Source organism: Podarcis bocagei (assembly GCF_964188305.1).
Source record: "Podarcis bocagei genome assembly, chromosome: 11".
Lineage (NCBI taxonomy): Eukaryota > Metazoa > Chordata > Lepidosauria > Squamata > Lacertidae > Podarcis > Podarcis bocagei.
In genome coordinates, this window is record NC_138136.1 from 636,376 (window position 1) to 655,245 (window position 18,870).

General features: G+C 45.8%; 1 protein-coding gene across 4 annotated transcripts in view; it reads right to left on the bottom strand.

Moving 5' to 3' along the window:
• The window catches only part of DOCK8 (dedicator of cytokinesis 8), a 158,952-nt gene that overhangs the window by 120,711 nt on the left and 19,371 nt on the right, over window positions 1–18,870 (bottom strand). For all 4 annotated transcript variants that reach the window (XM_081213510.1, XM_081213509.1, XM_081213508.1 and 1 more), the window contains 6 exons: window positions 13,006–13,077; window positions 10,818–10,941; window positions 8,991–9,203; window positions 7,211–7,296; window positions 5,402–5,468; window positions 3,116–3,265 (listed from right to left, as the gene is read on the bottom strand). In XM_081213510.1, the coding sequence (XP_081069636.1) occupies window positions 3,116–3,265; window positions 5,402–5,468; window positions 7,211–7,296; window positions 8,991–9,203; window positions 10,818–10,941; window positions 13,006–13,077 (712 nt within the window). The remainder of the gene's footprint in view (window positions 1–3,115; window positions 3,266–5,401; window positions 5,469–7,210; window positions 7,297–8,990; window positions 9,204–10,817; window positions 10,942–13,005; window positions 13,078–18,870) is intronic.

The window sequence follows — 18,870 nt, forward strand, 5'->3', positions numbered from 1 at the left end:
TGAAAACTGTTCTATTCATGGAGATTCCTTCTTTCCATATATGGCACTGCCTCTTTTACTTCCCAGCTGTTGTTTTCTCCCATCACTGCTACTGGCAGAACTGAATCTCCAAGTTTCTCAGGGGTCTTATCTCTCCATCCCTTGCTTCGATGTCTTCAGAACAGGTGACAGTCTGCTAGAAACCATTCTGTCTCACTAATAAAACACGTTGCAGATCTTCGCCATTTTCCCCTCATACTAGAAAAAGGTGGGCAGTTTTCGAACACGCTGAAGATTTAATTGTTGTTGTTGTTGTTTAGTCGTTTAGTCGTGTCCGACTCTTCGTGACCCCATGGACCAGAGCACGCCAGGCACTTCTGTCCTCCACAGGATTTAATACTCCTTTCCAACTCCCAGAATCTCTGCAGCGTTCTTATCACAGTCCCCCAAATTATTTTCCTTCCAGCAAGAGATTTATGGCTCTGTTAAACTTTATCTTATATTACATTCTGTCAGTAGAACACACAAATCTGTCTCTTTTTCCTTGTCTGTTTTTTTAAACAGAGGTGAGGGGAATTACTCTGTCTTTCCAACACATCATACTTGAGCTTCCCCTCCTCCTCCTTTCTTCATTTCAGATCACACACAGTTTCCATTTTTGCTTGTTAATATCAATATTACCTCTAAGTCTCTGCCTCACTTGTAAATATCTTTTTATCTTATATTCTGGAGAGGGTTGCAGAATCATAAATATATAAAAGAAACTTAGAATAAACAAACCATAGGCTTCCCTCTTCTGACTCACGCAGAAGAAAATCTTATCACAATCCAAACCTTTGATCCATGCAGCTGATATGATCTGCAATATGTTGTTGCAATCCTTTTCCAGCACGTGCCGGTACTTTAAAGCCAATTAAAAATCCTATTTAACGGAGAACCTCTGCTTCCTAATGGCAGCGTAGGAGGGTTTTCACCAGGCAAAGTGCTTCTGAACTCATAGCCTCCCTGGCCCCTGCAATCCATGCTGGAGCGAGAGCTAGGTGCCAAGACAGTGTGACGCGGCAGCTAAAAAAGCCAATGCAATTATGGGCTGCATCAATAGGAGTATAGCATCTAGATCAAGGGAAGTAATAGTGCCACTGTATTCTGCTCTGGTCAGACCTCACCTGGAGTACTGTGTCCAGTTCTGGGCACCACAGTTCAAGAAGGACACTGACAAACTGGAACGTGTCCAGAGGAGGGCAACCAAAATGGTCAAAGGCCTGGAAACGATGCCTTATGAGGAACGGCTAAGGGAGCTGGGCATGTTTAGCCTGGAGAAGAGGAGGTTAAGGGGTGATATGATAGCCATGTTCAAATATATAAAAGGATGTCACATAGAGGAGGGAGAAAGGTTGTTTTCTGCTGCTCCAGAGAAGCGGACACAGAGCAATGGATCCAAACTACAAGAAAGAAGATTCCACCTAAACATTAGGAAGAACTTCCTGACAGTAAGAGCTGTTTGACAGTGGAATTTGCTGCCAAGGAGTGTGGTGGAGTCTCCTTCTTTGGAGGTCTTTAAGCAGAGGGTTGACAACCATATGTCAGGAGTGCTCTGATGGTGTTTCCTGCTTGGCAGGGGGTTGGACTCGATGGCCCTTGTGGTCTATTCCAACTCTATGATTCTATGATTCTAAGACAGACTGCAAGTGAAGCCCATTACCCCCATCCCTGGGGGAATTTGCAAGAATGATTTACCCTCTATCATCCTTGGTTTTCGTTTGCCGACATTCTCCTGCTGTCGTGGGGGCTGCCTCTGTAAATTCAGACTGGAACTGGAAGCTCTTAAATAATGTTTCAACATGAATGGAAATTGCCAAGAATACAGCTGATGATTAAGTGATAATTTTGGGTAATAGATTGCAATTGGAAATCATTTAAAATATTCATTGCAGCAACATCAAAAACTAAGGATGCATTGACAACGGCGAGTGGAAGGTCACTTAAATAAAACTGTATTAATTTGCTAATAATTTGTAAAAATTGGGCTGTAATTTGGAAAATCAATAAAAATAATTGGAAGCATGATAAGCCCATGGACAGCATCAACTTATCTATATACTGTCACCCTATGAAACTTTTCTGGGGCTGGGGGGAGATTATCTTTGGAGAAAATACTTAATGGGCCAAATGTGGATCATGGGCCCTAACTGCCTGCCCCTGCTTTAGAAAGGTGGCTGGTCCACATAAATCAGTAAGTCAAACTATGGCTTAGAGAGGCCGCATGAATGTTCAAGGACCCAGGGAGATTGTCTCCCCAATCCTTTTCACTGTTATACTACACTAAGCTAGGCCAAGGTTTGGTTTAGTGCATGATCTGAACCGAGGTTTGCAGTTAAGCTCTCAACTCCCTGACCAGGTTTGATCTTCGTTACAACATCTGGTTAGTAAAGAAAAAGCTTAACCATGTGCCCCGATGCTCCAAACGGTATGGCAGTAAATAAGACTGAGCAGGAGCCCAAGTGGCCATGTGCTCCTCTCCAGGAGCCTGCAAGTGTACATGGTGTTGCTAAGTCTGCATTTGGCTTAGTGGGAACCAGGTCACTGTCACGGAGCTAGCTGAGACGGCTCCTGAGTTGGATGAGGAGGAAAGAGAGGGGCCAGCAGAAGAGGAAGCACTGGAAGGAGTGGGAGAGCAAGGGGAGGTGGAGGCAGGGCTGCCTGATGTTAGGGAGCCCCAGACCACTCCAGCTCTGGCACAGAGGGAGAAGGCACACCACTGTCCTGCCAAGGACAGGAGGGGGTTAAAGTGTAGGGAACAACGCAGACATATGAGATTACCCAGACTGCTTTGCTGGAGGCGCAGCCGGAAGCCCCCACTGCCAGGATTGGTTGCCGATGATTCGGATGCATGAAGAGATGCTCTGTACTTTGTAAATATTTGTACAATAAAGACTGTAAATACCACTACCGTCAAGCCGAGGGATTTATTGCGAAGGGCAAACCTCCCCCCCCTTACAGTCATGCTCAGTAGACTCAAGAGAATTTTATCGAGTCCGATCTTTCCATAAAGTTAATATACACAAGTTTGCTTATTCTGCATCAGTTCTTGTTAGAGTCAGAAAATACGATTTTAAAATCCACAAATATGACTTACCTTCACTACTAGATAGATATCCGGAGATGGATATGTTACAGAAAATACTGCAGACCTTGCCTGACTAGATGAGTCAATACATGGTATATGTGATCGCAAGAACCCTTTGAATTGTTCAGAGTTCAAGTCACAATGAAAATTTTCTGAGATCTTTAAAAAAAATATAAAAACAAAAAGATATTTCACAACTTTTGCAGGAACTGGTGCACAACCTATCATAAGTAAATAATCACAGCATTCTCACAGGCCCATAAAAGATCAGCGTACACAGTTGGGACTGATGAGCATTTACTGTTCCCAACTCTAATCCTGCGGAAAGCCATCTAATTCAGATTTTAATTTGATCCTGACTTGTTTTTAAGAGGTGATTTAATTATTGTTTGATTTTATATCAATGTTATATATTTGATGTTAGGCACCCTGAGCCCAGTCTCAGCCGGGGAGGACGGGATACAAATAAAAGTTGTTTTTTTTTTTATTATTATTATTATTATTATTATTATTATTATTATTATTATTATACTAATGTGTGTGTGAATTCTGGTGTGGGTGTTGTTTTAAGCACTGGAACAGAGCCAGTTGCTTTAGAGGTGAGATTGCACAGCTTCAGAGGACATTTTGGCTCTGGGGAGTCAGAGAAATGTGATTTTTTACACTCAGGAACTCTCTCTAATCCCAAAGGTCCCTCTGCAGGATTTTGGTGAGGTTAAAATGAAAGAACCACACAAATGCAAATATTGGTTTTTAGCCAAGTAAATTCTACTCAGACCAGACCCACTGAAATCAATTGCCCTAAATTAGTTACGCCCGTCAACAGGCCTGCTCTCAAGTTAATTAGCTCTGGATACAACCCAGAGACAGAATCTCAAAAGTCCACCAAAATTACCGTATTTTTCGCCCCATAAGACACACTTTTTCCCCTCCAAAAATGAAGGGGAAATCGGGGTGCGTCTTATGGGGCGAATACCTGCAAGCCTCGCGCGCCCGGCAGGAGGTCCCACCGGGTGCGCGAGGCTTGGGGCGGCAGCCTGTCGCTCGAAGCACGGGGAGCTCTCTGGAGGGCTCCCCCTGCTTCGTGCGAGTGTCTGCAAGCCTCGCGCACCCGGCAGGAGGTCCCACCGGGTGCGCGAGGCTTGGGGCAGCAGCGGACTGCTTGCGCGCACCTAGAAGCTTGGGGCGTGCTGAGCTCAGCGCGCCCCAAGTTTCTGCATGCTGGCAAGCAGTCCGCTGCCGCCCCAAGCCTCGCGCACCTGGTGGGACCTCCTGCCGGGTGCGGGAGGCTTGGGGCGGCAGCGGACTGCTTGCTGGCACGCAGAAGCTTGGGGCGCGCTGAGCTCAGCACGCCCCAAGCTTCTAGGTGCGCGCAAGCAGTCCGCTGCCGCCCCAAGCCTCGCGCACCCGGTGGGACCTCCTGCCCGGTGCGCGAGGCTTGGGGCGGCAGTGGACTGCTTGCCGGCACGCAGAAGCTTGGGGCACGCTGACCTCAGCTTGCCCCAAGCTTCTGGATTAGCGCAGGGGTCCGCTAGCCCTGGGAGAGGCGCCCGGCTCTCCCACGCTAGCGGAGACCTTGCCGGCACGCAGAAGCTTGGGGCGCGCTGAGCTCCGCACGCCCCAAGCTCCTGGTGTAGCGCAGCGCACCTGGGGGGGAAATAATTTTTTTTTCCTTTATTTCCCCCCAAAAAATCTAGGTGCGTCTTATGGGCCGGTGTGTCTTATGGGGCGAAAAATACGGTAGTTCTCACTCATCCATCACTGTGTCTAATTAACTGCAGTGGATAAATAAGGTGGTGGTTTTCTCAAAGCATATTTTAGAAACTGCTGAATTAATTTCATAATGACTGATTTTATTTTGCAAAACATGGCAAGCAGCTTATTATGGTTGATTATTATGATTCATAAACTACAGTCAGTTGTGAAAATGTTGAGTTGCACAAACTTAAGGATAGGGTACATCCAAAGGATATTTACCGTGTGGTGACCATTTGTCAATATATTGTTGCAGCATGCATGCAGCTAAGGGGAAATCTATGGCTACCTATCACATTCGGACACGTCCCATGCCTCTGCTACCTTACTGCTTCAACTGATTGCAGAGCTCTGGTAAACGTTGCCTCAACTTTCCATGTGGCTTCCTATCTCCCACAGTCATCTGTAGCCACCCAAAGCACAGTCCCAACAATTCATATGTGAACAATTTTGAAATGAGGGAGGGGGTGATGTTTTTAACTAATGCCTTGTTTACATTGTTTTATTATTACCCTTGGTTTTGTTCATCTGCACTCTTACCTTTTTCCTTTCTTTTATATCATAGAGGGCTAAGCTTGCGAATAATGGCTCAATTTCAATCTCAAATCTGAAACAGGAAAAGATGGGGTACTGATTAATAACTACGCACATTTGACACATGTAAACAAAACACAACACAAGGGTTAATGTGCAGTATCTGTGCACTGGCAACATTAATTTAACTCAAGTTCTGGCTTGTCCCTTTAATCCTCCTTCCCTACTCTAACCAAACTTTAAATGTATGTGCTTTGCATATTCTTCACTTCCAACCCGTCTCCCTCCATCCTTCCTTCTGTTTTTCTCCACTGTCCTTTTTACATTGTAAGCTCCTCGGGGACAGAGACCTGGCTGTTTCTGCCTATGACCAACTGTAGACGATGATGTCAGGCTCGGGGAATTCTATCCCTCCCCTGGTGGCAGCAAGAAGCAGGGAATATCAAAGAGAGTCCTGACTAATGAGTTTATTTAATCATCACGGTGAGAGACAAATAAATTGATGGCGTTGCTCCAACTGAGTTCCTCCCTGCTCCCTTCCTAGCAACAGCACCTCCCCTTACGGTGTCTGCCCGAGGCCAAGTGTCTCTGCATCCTTTGCTCTCGCACTCTTAACAAACGCCGAGTTCTAGGAGATGGGGCGTCAGCTATACTCTCCAGTGACAACATGTCAGCTGGCTGCTCTGGCTCTGTCTCCCCCTTCTCTTCTCCCAACACCTCCCAACTCTTCCTTTTTGCCTGTCTCTGAGCTGTGATCTTCCTCAAACCCCTGCTGTAAATTAATACTGCCTTCCTCTTCTCTGGAAGCTTCAGGAGGGGGGGCGGTCTCCTCAATCTCCCCCCACCTTAAGTCCAGTCCCTGACAGAAGATGATGATAAAATCTGAGATACACATTTGATTATCACTCCACTACATTTTGACTTCTGCCATAGTAAAATAGCATTTGATATTACATTTGATCTTTGTTAGCTTAAATTTGTTCCATTTTTAAAAAGAAGAGCACATTGTCAGATACAAGCAAAATGGTTGTCAGTGATAATATGAAGAGGAATATATGGGTTACTATTAATTGTTCACTATTATTAGTGCATTTTGGCAATTTTTCCATATTACCGTATGGGCCCAAATATAAGCCACTCCCTTAAAATTCCACAGGCACTCACACCCATTCCATTTTACCGTATGTCTGTTTCAGCAGCGAAGCCAATTTTTGTAAGTTCGTGAATTTATGCCGCACTTTAACTTTTCATGGTTGGAATTTGGAAGAAAAAAAAGTGTAGCTTATATTCAGGCCAATATGGTATTATTATTTTCAATCCAGCAGAAAAGAGCAGATCCGTAGGTGGGTTTCTCCCCTCTTCATGGCCTTCAAAGCCAAAAAAAATTCAGTTAAACTAAGACATGAGAGGGTTTTTAAAAATATCCTGAAGTAGAGACAAGGCTTGCAAAATACTAGACGGGTAAATATTTCAGGAGGCTACCTCTGTAGGTGGTGTACTGACTGTGAGAGAATCAGAAACATTTCACACAAGCAAAAGACTACCACGTTAGAGAGAAAAGTTCAACACCTGTCCTCTCACTGATCTGCTAATTTTCTTTTTGCCTAAAGAAAAAGGTAAATAAGGGAAGAATCCACCAATATGATCTCACATCTGCAGGCTGAAGTTGCAGAGTCTATTCTACCATCTCAGAAGTGTCCCACCTCATTCTACTGCATGTGCAGGTGTAACCTCAACCTCTGAAGGTCACATTATGGAACAATATCCAAACCTGAAAACATGCCCTGTGGAACCAGAAGTCACAGAGATACTTACTTCAGAGTCTGTACTTTCACCAATATCCTATTGCCCAGATATTCCTTGGGGCACTCAGGCACCGGACGTATTTCCACAGCATCCTCCTATTAACAAACACATTATGGAACAGTTCTTTTTGATCCAAATATTTATGATGCTTCTGTGTTATCAGTCCCAACAAAAGCAGACGTAACCCAGGCTGCACACAAAACAACAAGGGTGATATCCAACTAAATCATATCCAAAGCAGATCCACTGAAATCAAAGAATGCAAGTAACTTAAGTCCATTGATTTCAATGGGTCTCCTCTGAGAAGGGGGTGGGGAACCTCAGGCCTTAATTTTGCCTCTGGCCTGGCATGTGGCACTTGGAATGTTTCCAAGAGCAGAATAGGTCCTCCCTCTGAAAAGGCTCCCCAGTCTTGACTTTGTGCATGACTTAGTTTGGTAACATTCAGTAAGATACTCACATACAGTGGTACCTTGGGTTAAGAACTTAATTCGTTCTGTAGGTCCGTTCTTAACCTGAAACTGTTCTTAACATGAGGTACCACTTTAGCTAACGGGGCCTCCCACTGCCGCCGCGCGATTTCTGTTCTCATCATGAAGCAAAGTTCTTAACCCGAGGTAATATTTCTACGTTAGCGGAGTCTGTAACCTGAAGCGTATGTAACCTGGAGCGTAAGTAACCCGAGGTACTACTGTACAGATCTCCCAAACCATATGCTTCAGGCAATTCAACCAACAAGTCTGCCATGAACAAGTTGGAGCAAAGCCATTAATCCTTTAAATTTAATTTATAACCTACATGCTAATCCCTTTAATGTATTCCTTCAGCTGAAGTCGGAAATGCCAACCCACCTCACAAACCCTTCTAGTTCTAATGAAAGAATGCGATATCTGCACATGAAACCTAAGGAAAGTAAGGCTGATCCACAAGGCCATAACAGGCTTTCATTTGATTGTGGAATGGCAACTTTTAATTAGCTCTCATTGAAGTTGGAGTGAATTTGGCTGCATGATAATCTGAGCGCTCCATCAGAGCTCAGAGGTAATGATTTAGTATCACGGCAAAAAGCCACATTGCAGGCTTTGTCTGAGGTTCTGGTTTTCCACAGGTTGAGGTTCTTTACTGGATACACTTGGCACACTTCTAGCCTGTGGGATCTGTGTGTGACACTTATTTCCCCTAGACAGTCATGGTAAGATGTACTATCTGTTCCAAAGATACCCAAGGCTATATTCGACATCATGAGAATGAGGGTCCTAAATGTAGGACAGAAGGCTGGATGACCACATTTTGAAGCAAGTGAAGCAATGAATGTTACTATAGAAAGAACCTCCCCCCGAAAAACATATTAAATTCAGAGTCTAAACTTATCTATGTGCACCACTGACAAGAGCATGTAGAGCTGCTGTTAACCTGAGTTGGTTCCTCTTAAACATCACATGGAACTACACATTGTGTCATGCTACTGTTCCAATTCAACTTAAGGAGGAATATAACTGCACCAACAGAGACACATTCTAAGAGCATGTTGCCTTTCTACAGCCTCTGGCAACCTGGTGCTCTGGCTAGGGATGCTGGAAGTTGTAGCCCAAAACATCTGGCGTGACCAGGTTGGCAAAGCCTGCACTAACATAACGTGGTCAACACAGAGACAGCAAGCAAAGCACATTGGTGAGATGTTTTGTGGGCACAGACTGAGGCAAGCTCACAACTCTTGTTTGAATCTTAATTCTTTGTGAGATATTTCCTTGTTAAGCATGCAACTGCACAATGCAGGTTTATGGCTCACCTCATCTATACTGGGATACAGTGCAAACAGTTCGGCAGGCCTGTTGGCTTGTCGTTGCTCCTCATTTTGCCTTCGAAAGTCTTCTGCACTAATGTGCTGCAACAGGTCTGCCAGACGAGCATCTGGCTGTAGGCTGCGCAGGTCAAAGTCCCCAGATGTCAGTGTGGCTCGACTGGAGTCATCACAGAGGACTTTTAAATGCCTGGGAGCTGTCTGCTCAAGTGGGCATGAAGTAGGAGGCAACATCATTAATCACTTTTTAGTTTGCAGATGTTAAAGATACTCAGTATTTCTCTGCCATAATTCTTTTTCAACTCACTGCAATAATACCTTTGAAAGAACTATTCTCCAAAACAAGTAACAGATGATACTGACAGACTAAGGCCAAGCCAAATATTTCCCCTTTCGTTTTTGTGGGATCGTTTCTCCCCTGCAAAAAACGGGCAGGAGTTTGGGTTCTCACAAGAGAAGTGATTGAATTCTAATAACTTTAGGGTAGGGGGGTAAAGAAAAGGTGGCATGGTTTCTCCTTTTTCTTTATTTCATTATTATTATTATTTCAAAAAATGAAAGATAGGGTAGAAGCTCTGGTGATATTTATGAACTGCAACCTTTACTGGAAAAGGGAAGGGTGCACTGATATTTCAGGGGTGAAATCACTGGGACCATATGGAGAGCCAGTCACATGAAAGCATTGTCATGTGAAATGCCCTCTCCCCAGTTGTAGTGCAAGTAGCCACACATGGATAAAGATGGGCTTTGGGCACTGGCAGAGGAAGAGGAGTGGGGGGGGGACGCACCGCCCCCACCAGCACGATCCTGGTGGGGTTCCATTGCGGCTGTGCCCCTCACATGCTGGGCGCCCCGCTCCCGCAGGCAGTGCCCCCACCCCCAGAACGCACGCCACGCCCCTGCAGTCAGCGCACCATGCCTCTGGGACATGTGCCAGCCCCGCCCCGCCTGCTCTCCGCCCCCCCGGTGCCAGAGCATGTATTGCTATGAACAGTGCTATTTTTCTAGAAAAAGAGATGCCGGAACTCCCTTGTTCTCTTATAATGACAATGGTGCCTAACTGAGAGGTGCTAGAATTGAGTTCCAGTGGCTAAAAAAAAGCTCAGTTTATGAGGGGGTTTTGGGGGGGTGCCAGATCCCTCTAATCCCTGGATCCAGCAAGTGTTAAAATCTAATCAAGTCAAGCTAATTTCCTGGTGAGGTGATGGGATATTAAGGTGTTTGGTGTGAGATGACCTCCTCCTTCAACAGATAAAGTCAGAGTTTGGAGTAGTAAAGAATTGTAGCAGTGATGTGACCTAGAAGAAAAGCAGCAAGCTGGAGAGAGAAGGATATTTGATTTCTGTTTGAATCCAAGGCTGCAGCTATGAGAGAAACAAGACCCTTTTGGGGTGTTGATGCTGTGAACCTCTACATTGTAGGCCCATGTTATATATAGATGTAAATAAATCATACATCACAAAGATACCAGTCTCCACCGTGCCTCATTCCCCAAAGGAAACACAATCCCTGCGTAAGCGCCTGGAACCCCTGGAATCTCACATTGCTTGGATTATTAAAAATTTCAAGTGATTTGCCCTTTAGAGTCATTAGATTTACCAATGAGCAAGTGATGAATTAAATATCTAGTGTGCCTAATATACCAAATACATATTTGGTATGTAGCGGGCAAGAATGCAATTAGTTGGGAGCTGCCCTGAGTGGCTGGGGAAACCCAGCCAGATTGGAGGGGTATAAATAAATGATACTGCTGCTGATAGTTCTACCCCTTTTCCCTGTTCAGCCCAGGTGAGAAGCTATCTCAAAGGAAAATACCTGATAATTTGAATCACTGTCATCTAAAACTTCAGATTCAAATGTTTGCTTTTGAAGGGACTTGTGGAAATCACTCCGGGATCCCCTCTTCGTTATGATGAATGTCTCATGACTTCCTTGGTTTCTTAAATAATAAAAAATAGCAAGTTAGATTTCAATTAAAATGGGGGGGGGGGAGGATGAAAGCACAATTGCTATCAAATAAATAAGTTCAGCTGAAATATCATGGCATCCATACAATAGTGCCAGTCTAATGAATTAACATATGTGCTTAAATGGAATATCTCCATGCAATGCCAGACTCTGTATAACATTCCAAGCCACAATTTGTGTTCCAGCGGAAGCCACCAAGAGACTACTGCCACTGCTTTGGTTGTATCTAGTCTTACTTCTGGCCTAGTTACCCGCTCTAAATCTCTAGACTTTCTAATGTTTGCTTCCATGCAGGGCTCTATTAAGGCCATAAATAGGATCATCTGAACCTACCAGTCAGACTCACTCATCCCATGCCACTTGACAGCCCCTCTGAGTTCTGACCGTCTCCACTGCAGGTTCACCAGAACTATCTGCCTGTAGCTCTAGGTCCCATAGCACACCCTTAAACATCATAGATTCTGCCCTTTATTGAGATTCTGCTACAAGCAGCTTAATTTACTGCTAGACTGAAACCCAAGACTCTACATGGGTGCCCCATAGCTATGACCAGAGCAGAGCCGCTTTCATTTTGAGATATTGAGAAAACACTTTTTTGCAGCCAGGCCTACTAAGCAACACCATGTTGATTAATTCAGGTTTCTTTCTTTCCAAAGCAACAACAATACACTGAAATGCTTTGTTGTCTTGCATAACAAATATGCCACAATAAACAATTGCAGTCCCTCCAAGTGTCCCTATTTTCCAGGGACATCCCTGATTTAGAGAAGACATCCTGGTTTCTGATTTGATCCTAAAATGTTCCAATTTTCCTTAGGATGTCCCCATTTTATTGGAGAAAATTTGCAGGTTATGGAGTTATCTGAACCCCAAGTCATCTGAAGACAATCCTGTATAGGTTTTTTAAAAGTGTTTAAATTTTTTATTATGTTTTTATATATGTTGAAAGCTGCCCAGAGTGGCTGCAGTAAGATGTGTGGGGTATAAATAGTAAAATTATCATTATGGAATGGGATGTCCCTATTTGCATCAGAGAAATGTTGGAGGTCATGCAATTATTGATCACAAAGACACTTTTTATTATATTTTTGGGGAGTAAATGAATTATATGCACTGGTGGTTGTCTTTTAATAGATTGCATTTTAATTGTTTGCCAGTTGACTGAGAATGAAAAATGAAGCCCTGTTCTCCTTGGGCATGACCTTGCTTGGGAAACAGTCTTAACTACACAGCATTAAAGACAAGAGTGCTGGATAGTTTTTATTATGAAGCTATAATGTCTGAGAATTGTTTTCATGTGGTGAAAATGTAGATAGTTCCTTTGTAAGCATTGAATGCTTTGCTGCTTTCATGTTTCAAAATACCGTAGATTCTGGCGTATAAGACGACTTTTAAACTCCGGAAAAGAGGTTAAAAAGTCGGGGGTCGTCTTATATGCCGGGTACGGCTTTCTCCCGGCGTGGAGCCCACCCACTGCTGCTTCGGAAGCTGCCAAAGCTGCCGCCGAAGCAGCAGCAGGTGGTGGGCTCCGCTTCGGGCTGGGTGGCTTTCTCCCGGCACGGAGCTGCCCAGCGTATTAGGCAACTGGACTTAGAAAACGAACCACCAAATTGGCAACTGCAACTGCCAGAATCTACAGTATACCAGGATAGGCAAATAACCATCAAGTTGGAACCATTGGAAGTTGCCCTATACTGAGTCAGACTAATGGTTCATCTTTGTTCAGCACTACCTACTCGGACTGGCAGCTGCTCTCCAGGGTTTCAGGCAAGAGTTTTTCCCCCAGCCCTGCCTGGAGATCGATCCTGGGACCTTCTGCCTACAAAGCAAATGCTCTACCACTGAGCTATGGTCCTTCCTCCTTCTAGTTGCCAGGCCTTTCTAGACTGAGCCAGTGAGAATATCTTGTGAGAGACTAATCCTACATCTTGACAAGTTAAGGGACTAGTCAAAACAAAAGATGTTAATATTCCTCTGGGAAGAAAAAATATTAAAAATCATTGTTTTGACACTCTGCTGCAAATGTGGCACTTACTTTCGATTCACAATCAGCCAATCACGAATATAGGTCTGAATACAATCCCGGACATGTGGATCCAACTCAGCCCTAGAGAGGGTACAAGAATATTAATATGCATAGCTAATTACAATGCACAACTTATTTTTTAGGAATATGAATGGGGAACTCCAGACTCGGGGGCCAAACACAACCTGCTAAATTTCTTTATCTAGCCTTCAGAACTTTCCCCAAGTCACATCCCTCAACAGCCCTAATTTACTCTCCAAGTGTTTTGTCCTGGCCAAAATGCATCTTTAAACTTTGAGTATGCCCCTAGCTTGTCTGCAAGGGAGATACTGAGGAGCTTGCGAGTGTGTGCAGAAATTTCCTACCATTACAAATGTAAAATTTACATTTGTTCCTTTGCCCGCTTCTTGTTCTGGCCCCATCCCCCATCGGCAACTGTCCCCACTCAAACATGGTCCAGAAGAGGATGTGGTCCTTGGGTTTAAAAGGGTTCCCCACCCCTGAATTATAGCTAAAAAGGAACAAACCATGCAAAGCCAAATAATAAACCACACAAATAAAAATATCATTTTTTTAAAGGAGTATATTGTTTAAACTCCAAAACATAATCCATGCAATCTCCAGCCAGTGAAGTGAGGAGCAGCAGGAGACTAAATGATTGGTCTTCTTGGAGTGGAAAAATTGGAGTGGAGGGAGAATGCATTCTGACTCAAATAAGATAAAAGTAAAAAAGCTAAAGGACCCCTAGACGGTTAAGTCTAGACGAATTCGACTATGGGATGTGGCGCTCATCTCCACTTTCAGGTTGAGGGAGCCGCCGTTTGTCTGCAGACAGATTTTCTGGGTCACGTGACCAGCATAACTAAACCACTTCTGGCACACACAACACCGTGAAGGAAGCCAGAGCACATGGAAATACTTACCTTCCTGCCACAGTGGTACCTATTTATCTACTTTTGTTGGGATGCTTTCAGACTGCTAGGTTGGCAGGAGCTGGTTGCGTGGATCCGAACTGTTGACCTTACGATCTGCTAGCCCAAGAGGCTCACTGGTTTAGACCACAGCACCACCTGCGTCCCTCAAATGAGATAAACATTCATTTATCTCAAGCCTGGAAGGAGGAATTGCTAAGTGATGCTCAGGTCTTTGCTATCAGTGGCTACTAGCCATGGTGACTATGCTCTGCCTCCCTGTTCAGAGGCAGTCTCCTTGGGAATCCCAGTTGGGGGTCTTGTGCTCATGTCCTGCTTGTGGGTTTCCCAGAGGCATCTAGCTGATGGTTGAACTAGATGGACCATTGGCCTGATTCTGCAGGCTCTTTAGGTTTTAAAGGACCAGGCAGTGCAACCTTCCCCGGCCTAGTGCCCTCTGGGTGTTCTCACACTCCAACTTCCAGCAGTCCCTAACCAGCAGGGCCAGTTGTCAGGGAGGAGAGGAGCTACAGATGCAGCAACATCTGGAAAGTAGGCAGTACTAAACGGAACAAGACAGACCAGACATCTTCATCTGTTCACTCTTCTATTTGGCCAGGGCCTAACGCTGCACCTGCTAAGTACTTAATTTGCTGAGTTGCCCATCCCTGATGTTTGCAGTAATGGGTAACTCAGCAAATGTCAAAATGCAGTGCCAGTCAGCTTTATCCATAACTTCTTCTAAACTTCCCTCACAGGTAGGTTAGAATTACATTCTCACTCTGTCCCACCCACAATATAGTGAAAAGAGAATATAGTGATTAGTGGATAAAGGAGGGAGCAGCTATATTAATACAGAGCTCAAATGAAGTGAGTGGCTCATGTGTGGCAGATGCTTGCATGTGTCAATATAATAGCAGAAAAAGACCACAAGGTGTCAGCACAGCATCAAATTCTCACTCAAAGTGCATTTCAAAATGTTTTCATTGGTTTCCTAAGTCAATAGTGAACAGTGATACAGTATCTGAAATGGATCGCACTCCAGCTTCCATCTGTATCCTCTGTTGATACAGGCTTGAGTGTACCAGGCTTGATCTGTCATAAAGTATGGAAACTCTCAGATTCAAATATTTCAGAAGATTTATAGCCCCTTTAGAATACAGTGGTACCTCGGGTTACAAACACTTCGGGTTACAGACTCCGCTAACCCGGAAGTAGTACCTCGGGTTAAGAACTTTACCTCAGGGTGAGAACAGAAATCGTGCTCCGGCGGCGCGGCAGCAGCGGGAGGCCCCATTAGCTAAAGTGGTGCTTCAGGTTAAGAACAGTTTCAGGTGAAGAACGGACCTCCGGAACGAATTAAGTTTGTAACCAGAGGTACCACTGTACTGATCTGGAAGGTGTTGTTATTGTGAGAGAATTCGAATTTAATAGGAAAGTGCAGTAATACCATAGACTGGCTCCCTGCAAGATACCTGTGATCTCTGCAATGTAAAGTCTCTATCTCTGTCCAGCCATACCTGTTTTTGAATAGCTGAACTACACTGGAGTCTGCTGACCAATCTTTTTACAAGGGCAAATTGTTGCATATGAGATGCTATCATTGAAGCTTCACTGTCAGGTATTTAAAAATATACCGTATTTTTCGCACCATAGGACGCACTTTTTCCCTCCTAAAAAGCAAGGGAAAATGTGTGTACGTCCTATGGAGCGAATGCAGGCTTTCGCTGAAGCCTGGAGAGTGAGAGGGGTCGGTGCGCACCGACTCCTCTCGCTCTCCAGGCTTCAGGAAGCTATCTGCTAGCAGAGGGAGACCCAGCTCTCCCACCGCTAGCGGAGCGCTGCATTAATCCCGAAGCTTGGGGCGTGCGGAGCTCAGCACGCCCCAAGCTTCTGGGTGCCGGCAAGGTCTCCGCTAGCCCTGGGAGAGCCCCGCGACGTCGCACGGCTCTCCCAGGGCTAGCGGACCACTGCGCTAATCCCGAAGTTTGGGGCGTGCGGAGCTGAGCGCGCCCCAAGCTTCTGGGTGCCGGCAAGGTCTCCGCTAGCCCTGGGAGAGCCCCGCGACGTCGCGCGGCTCTCCCAGGGCTAGCGGACCACTGCGCTAATCCCGAAGCTTGGGGCGTGCGGAGCTCAGCGCGCCCTAAGCTTCTGGGTGCTGGCAAGGTCTCCGCTAGCCCTGGGAGAGCCCCGCGACGTCGCGGGGCTCTCCCAGGGCTAGCGGAGACCTTGCCGGCGCCCAGAAGCTTGGGGCACGCTGAGCTCCGCACGCCCCAAGCTTCGGGATTAGCGCTCCGCTAGCCGTGTCTAGGCTGCGGATAGCAGCCTGCTTCCCGGAGCGTCGGGCGCCCTGAAAGCAGAGCTCCCGGCGCTTTGGGAACACATCCGCAGCATGGGGACCCTTGCAGGAGCTCCCCGCAAGCTTCCCCACGCTGCGGATAGCAGCCTGCCGCCCGGCGGGTGGGGCACCCTGAAGCAGAGCGCCCCTCGCGCCAGGCATACATCCGCAGCGTGGGGAGCCCTGCAGCAGTTCCCCACAAGGCTCCCCAAGCTGCGGATAGCAGCCTGCCGCCCGGCGGGTAGGGCGCCCTGAAGCAGAGCGCCCCGCGCGCTAGGCAGACATCAGCCAGCCCCACAAGCTCGGGGGACAGCAGGGAGGCGCAGCGCCACTATCCCGCTGTTCCTCGACCTGGTTCGGTTTCCCTGACCTGCTTTTGGGGGGGAAATAAAGGGAAAATTTTTTTCCTTTATTTCCCCCCAAAAAAACTAGGCGCGTCCTATGGTCCGGTGCGTCCAATCGTGCGAAAAATACGGTACTTGCATCAAAGATGGTTTGTACTTTTATCTCTGCACTTAGCTACTAGCACAGTTTCTCATGCCAGACATGGAATTATTTATAGAGTTATTGCAACCAAATCCTATGTAAGGTAAAGGTAAAGGGACCCCTGACCATTAGGTCCAGTCGTGACCGACTCTGGGGTTGTGGCGCTCATCTCGCTTTATTGGCGGAGGGAGCCGGCGTACAGCTTCCGGGTCATGTGGCCAACATGTCTAAGCCGCTTCTGGCGAACCAGAGCAGCACACGGAAATGCTGTTTACCTTCCTACTGGAGCGGTACCTATTTATCTACTTGCACTTTGACATGCTTTTGAACTGCTAGGTTGGCAGGAGCAGGGACCGAGCGACGGGAGCTCACCCCGTCACGGGGATTCGAACCGCTGACCTTCTGATCGGCAAGTCCTAGGCTCTGTGGTTTAACCCACAGTGCCACCCACGTCCCATATATATATATATATATATATATATATATATATATATATATATATATATATGCTTTCGTAGATTTTCACGGGTACAGGAATGTAGGTTTTGGTGTCTTCGGGTGTCTTCCCGTGTAAGAGTTGGGGTGTCTAGGCGACGTTTCGACGAGGTCTCACTCGTCATCTTCAGGCTGGTGCTTTCGGCTTCTTGTTACTAGAACAGAGCAGGATCTCAGTGTTTGAGTTCCTATAAATACTGTTGAGGGGGTGTGGTGTATAGCCTCCAACGTTCTGGGCAGAGAGGAAGTTCCTAGGTTAATGTGCCTTTTCTTCTTTTGTTCATTAATTACTTGAGGGATATCTTGAGTGATTACTTGAGTGATATTCTGAGTACCACTTAGGAGGGTCATTAGGTGTGGATTAGTTGCTAAAGCTTTCGTGTCTTGACCTCTTGACCTTGTAAAGAGTTTTTCTGAGAAGATGGCTGTACTGCACTTAGTTGTGCTCTGGCTTGGCTTCGTGTATAGGGGCGAGCTGTGGTTTTGTGCCCTGTGCCAGCCAGATCTGTGTAGGGATTGCAGGGGGGTGCAGCATCCGGAGGTGCCACTATGGTTTGGCTACTGGATGGTGTCTGTAATTTATCTGTGGAGAGGGTCTGGGTTTGGGTCTGGTGTGGTTGATTGGAGATGGCGTTCTGTGTGCCTCTGGTTCTGGTGTCGGTTTTTGTGGGGAGGGCTAATTTCCAGATGTCTGGCAGGCGGGACGTGTCGTCACGCTTGTTCATGTTGTGAGGGTGTTTCTCTATCTCGATGGCTTCCATGATTATTCTCTTGTGGTGATGTTCCATGTTAAAGAGCAATTTGGAATCTGCAAAATTAATTTCGTGTCCTGTTTCTTTCATGTGTTGGTAAAGAGAGGAAGTTTTTTCTTCTTTTTTGACGGCATTCTTGTGTTCTGCGATACGTGCATTTATTCGTCTGTTTGTTTGTCCAATGTACGTGGCTGGGCAGACTTTGCAGGGTATTTCATAGACCCCTTGGTTTTCTAACTGGATTTTATCTTTTGGGTTTCTGAGGATATTGGCTATTTTTTGGTTGGTGCAAAAGGCTGTTTTGATATTGTGTTTATGGAGGATTTTGCTAATTTTATCTGTAGTGCCCTTGATATAAGGAAGGAGGGCCATGCCATTGTTTTCTTCTGTGTCTTGGTTTTTGGGGGGTGTTTCTTTTTGGATTAGCTTCGTAACCCTGTTTTGCTGATATCCGTTGGCGATTAACACATTTGAGAGATTCTGTAACTCAGTTGTCAAGTGGTCTTTGTCAGCCAGGCGTTTGGTTCTGGAGATGAGAGTCTTGGCTACGGAGTTTATTTGTGCAGGGTGGTGGTGTGATTGTGCATGTAAGTAGCGGTTGGTGTGTGTTTTTTTCCGGTAGATAGTGTGTCCTAGGGTGCCATCAGGTTTTTTGTAGATTAGGACGTCAAGGAAGGGAAGTTGGTTGTTGGCTTCTATTTCCATAGTGAATTGTATTTTGGGGTGTAGGCTGTTGAGATGTGTGAGGAAGCTATCTAGTTTTTCCTTCCCGTGTGGCCAAATTACAAAGGTGTCGTCAACATATCTGAGCCAAAGTTTGGGTTTGTGTTCTGACTTGTCTAAAGCATTGGTTTCAAAGTGTTCCATGTACAGATTTGCGATGACCGGTGAG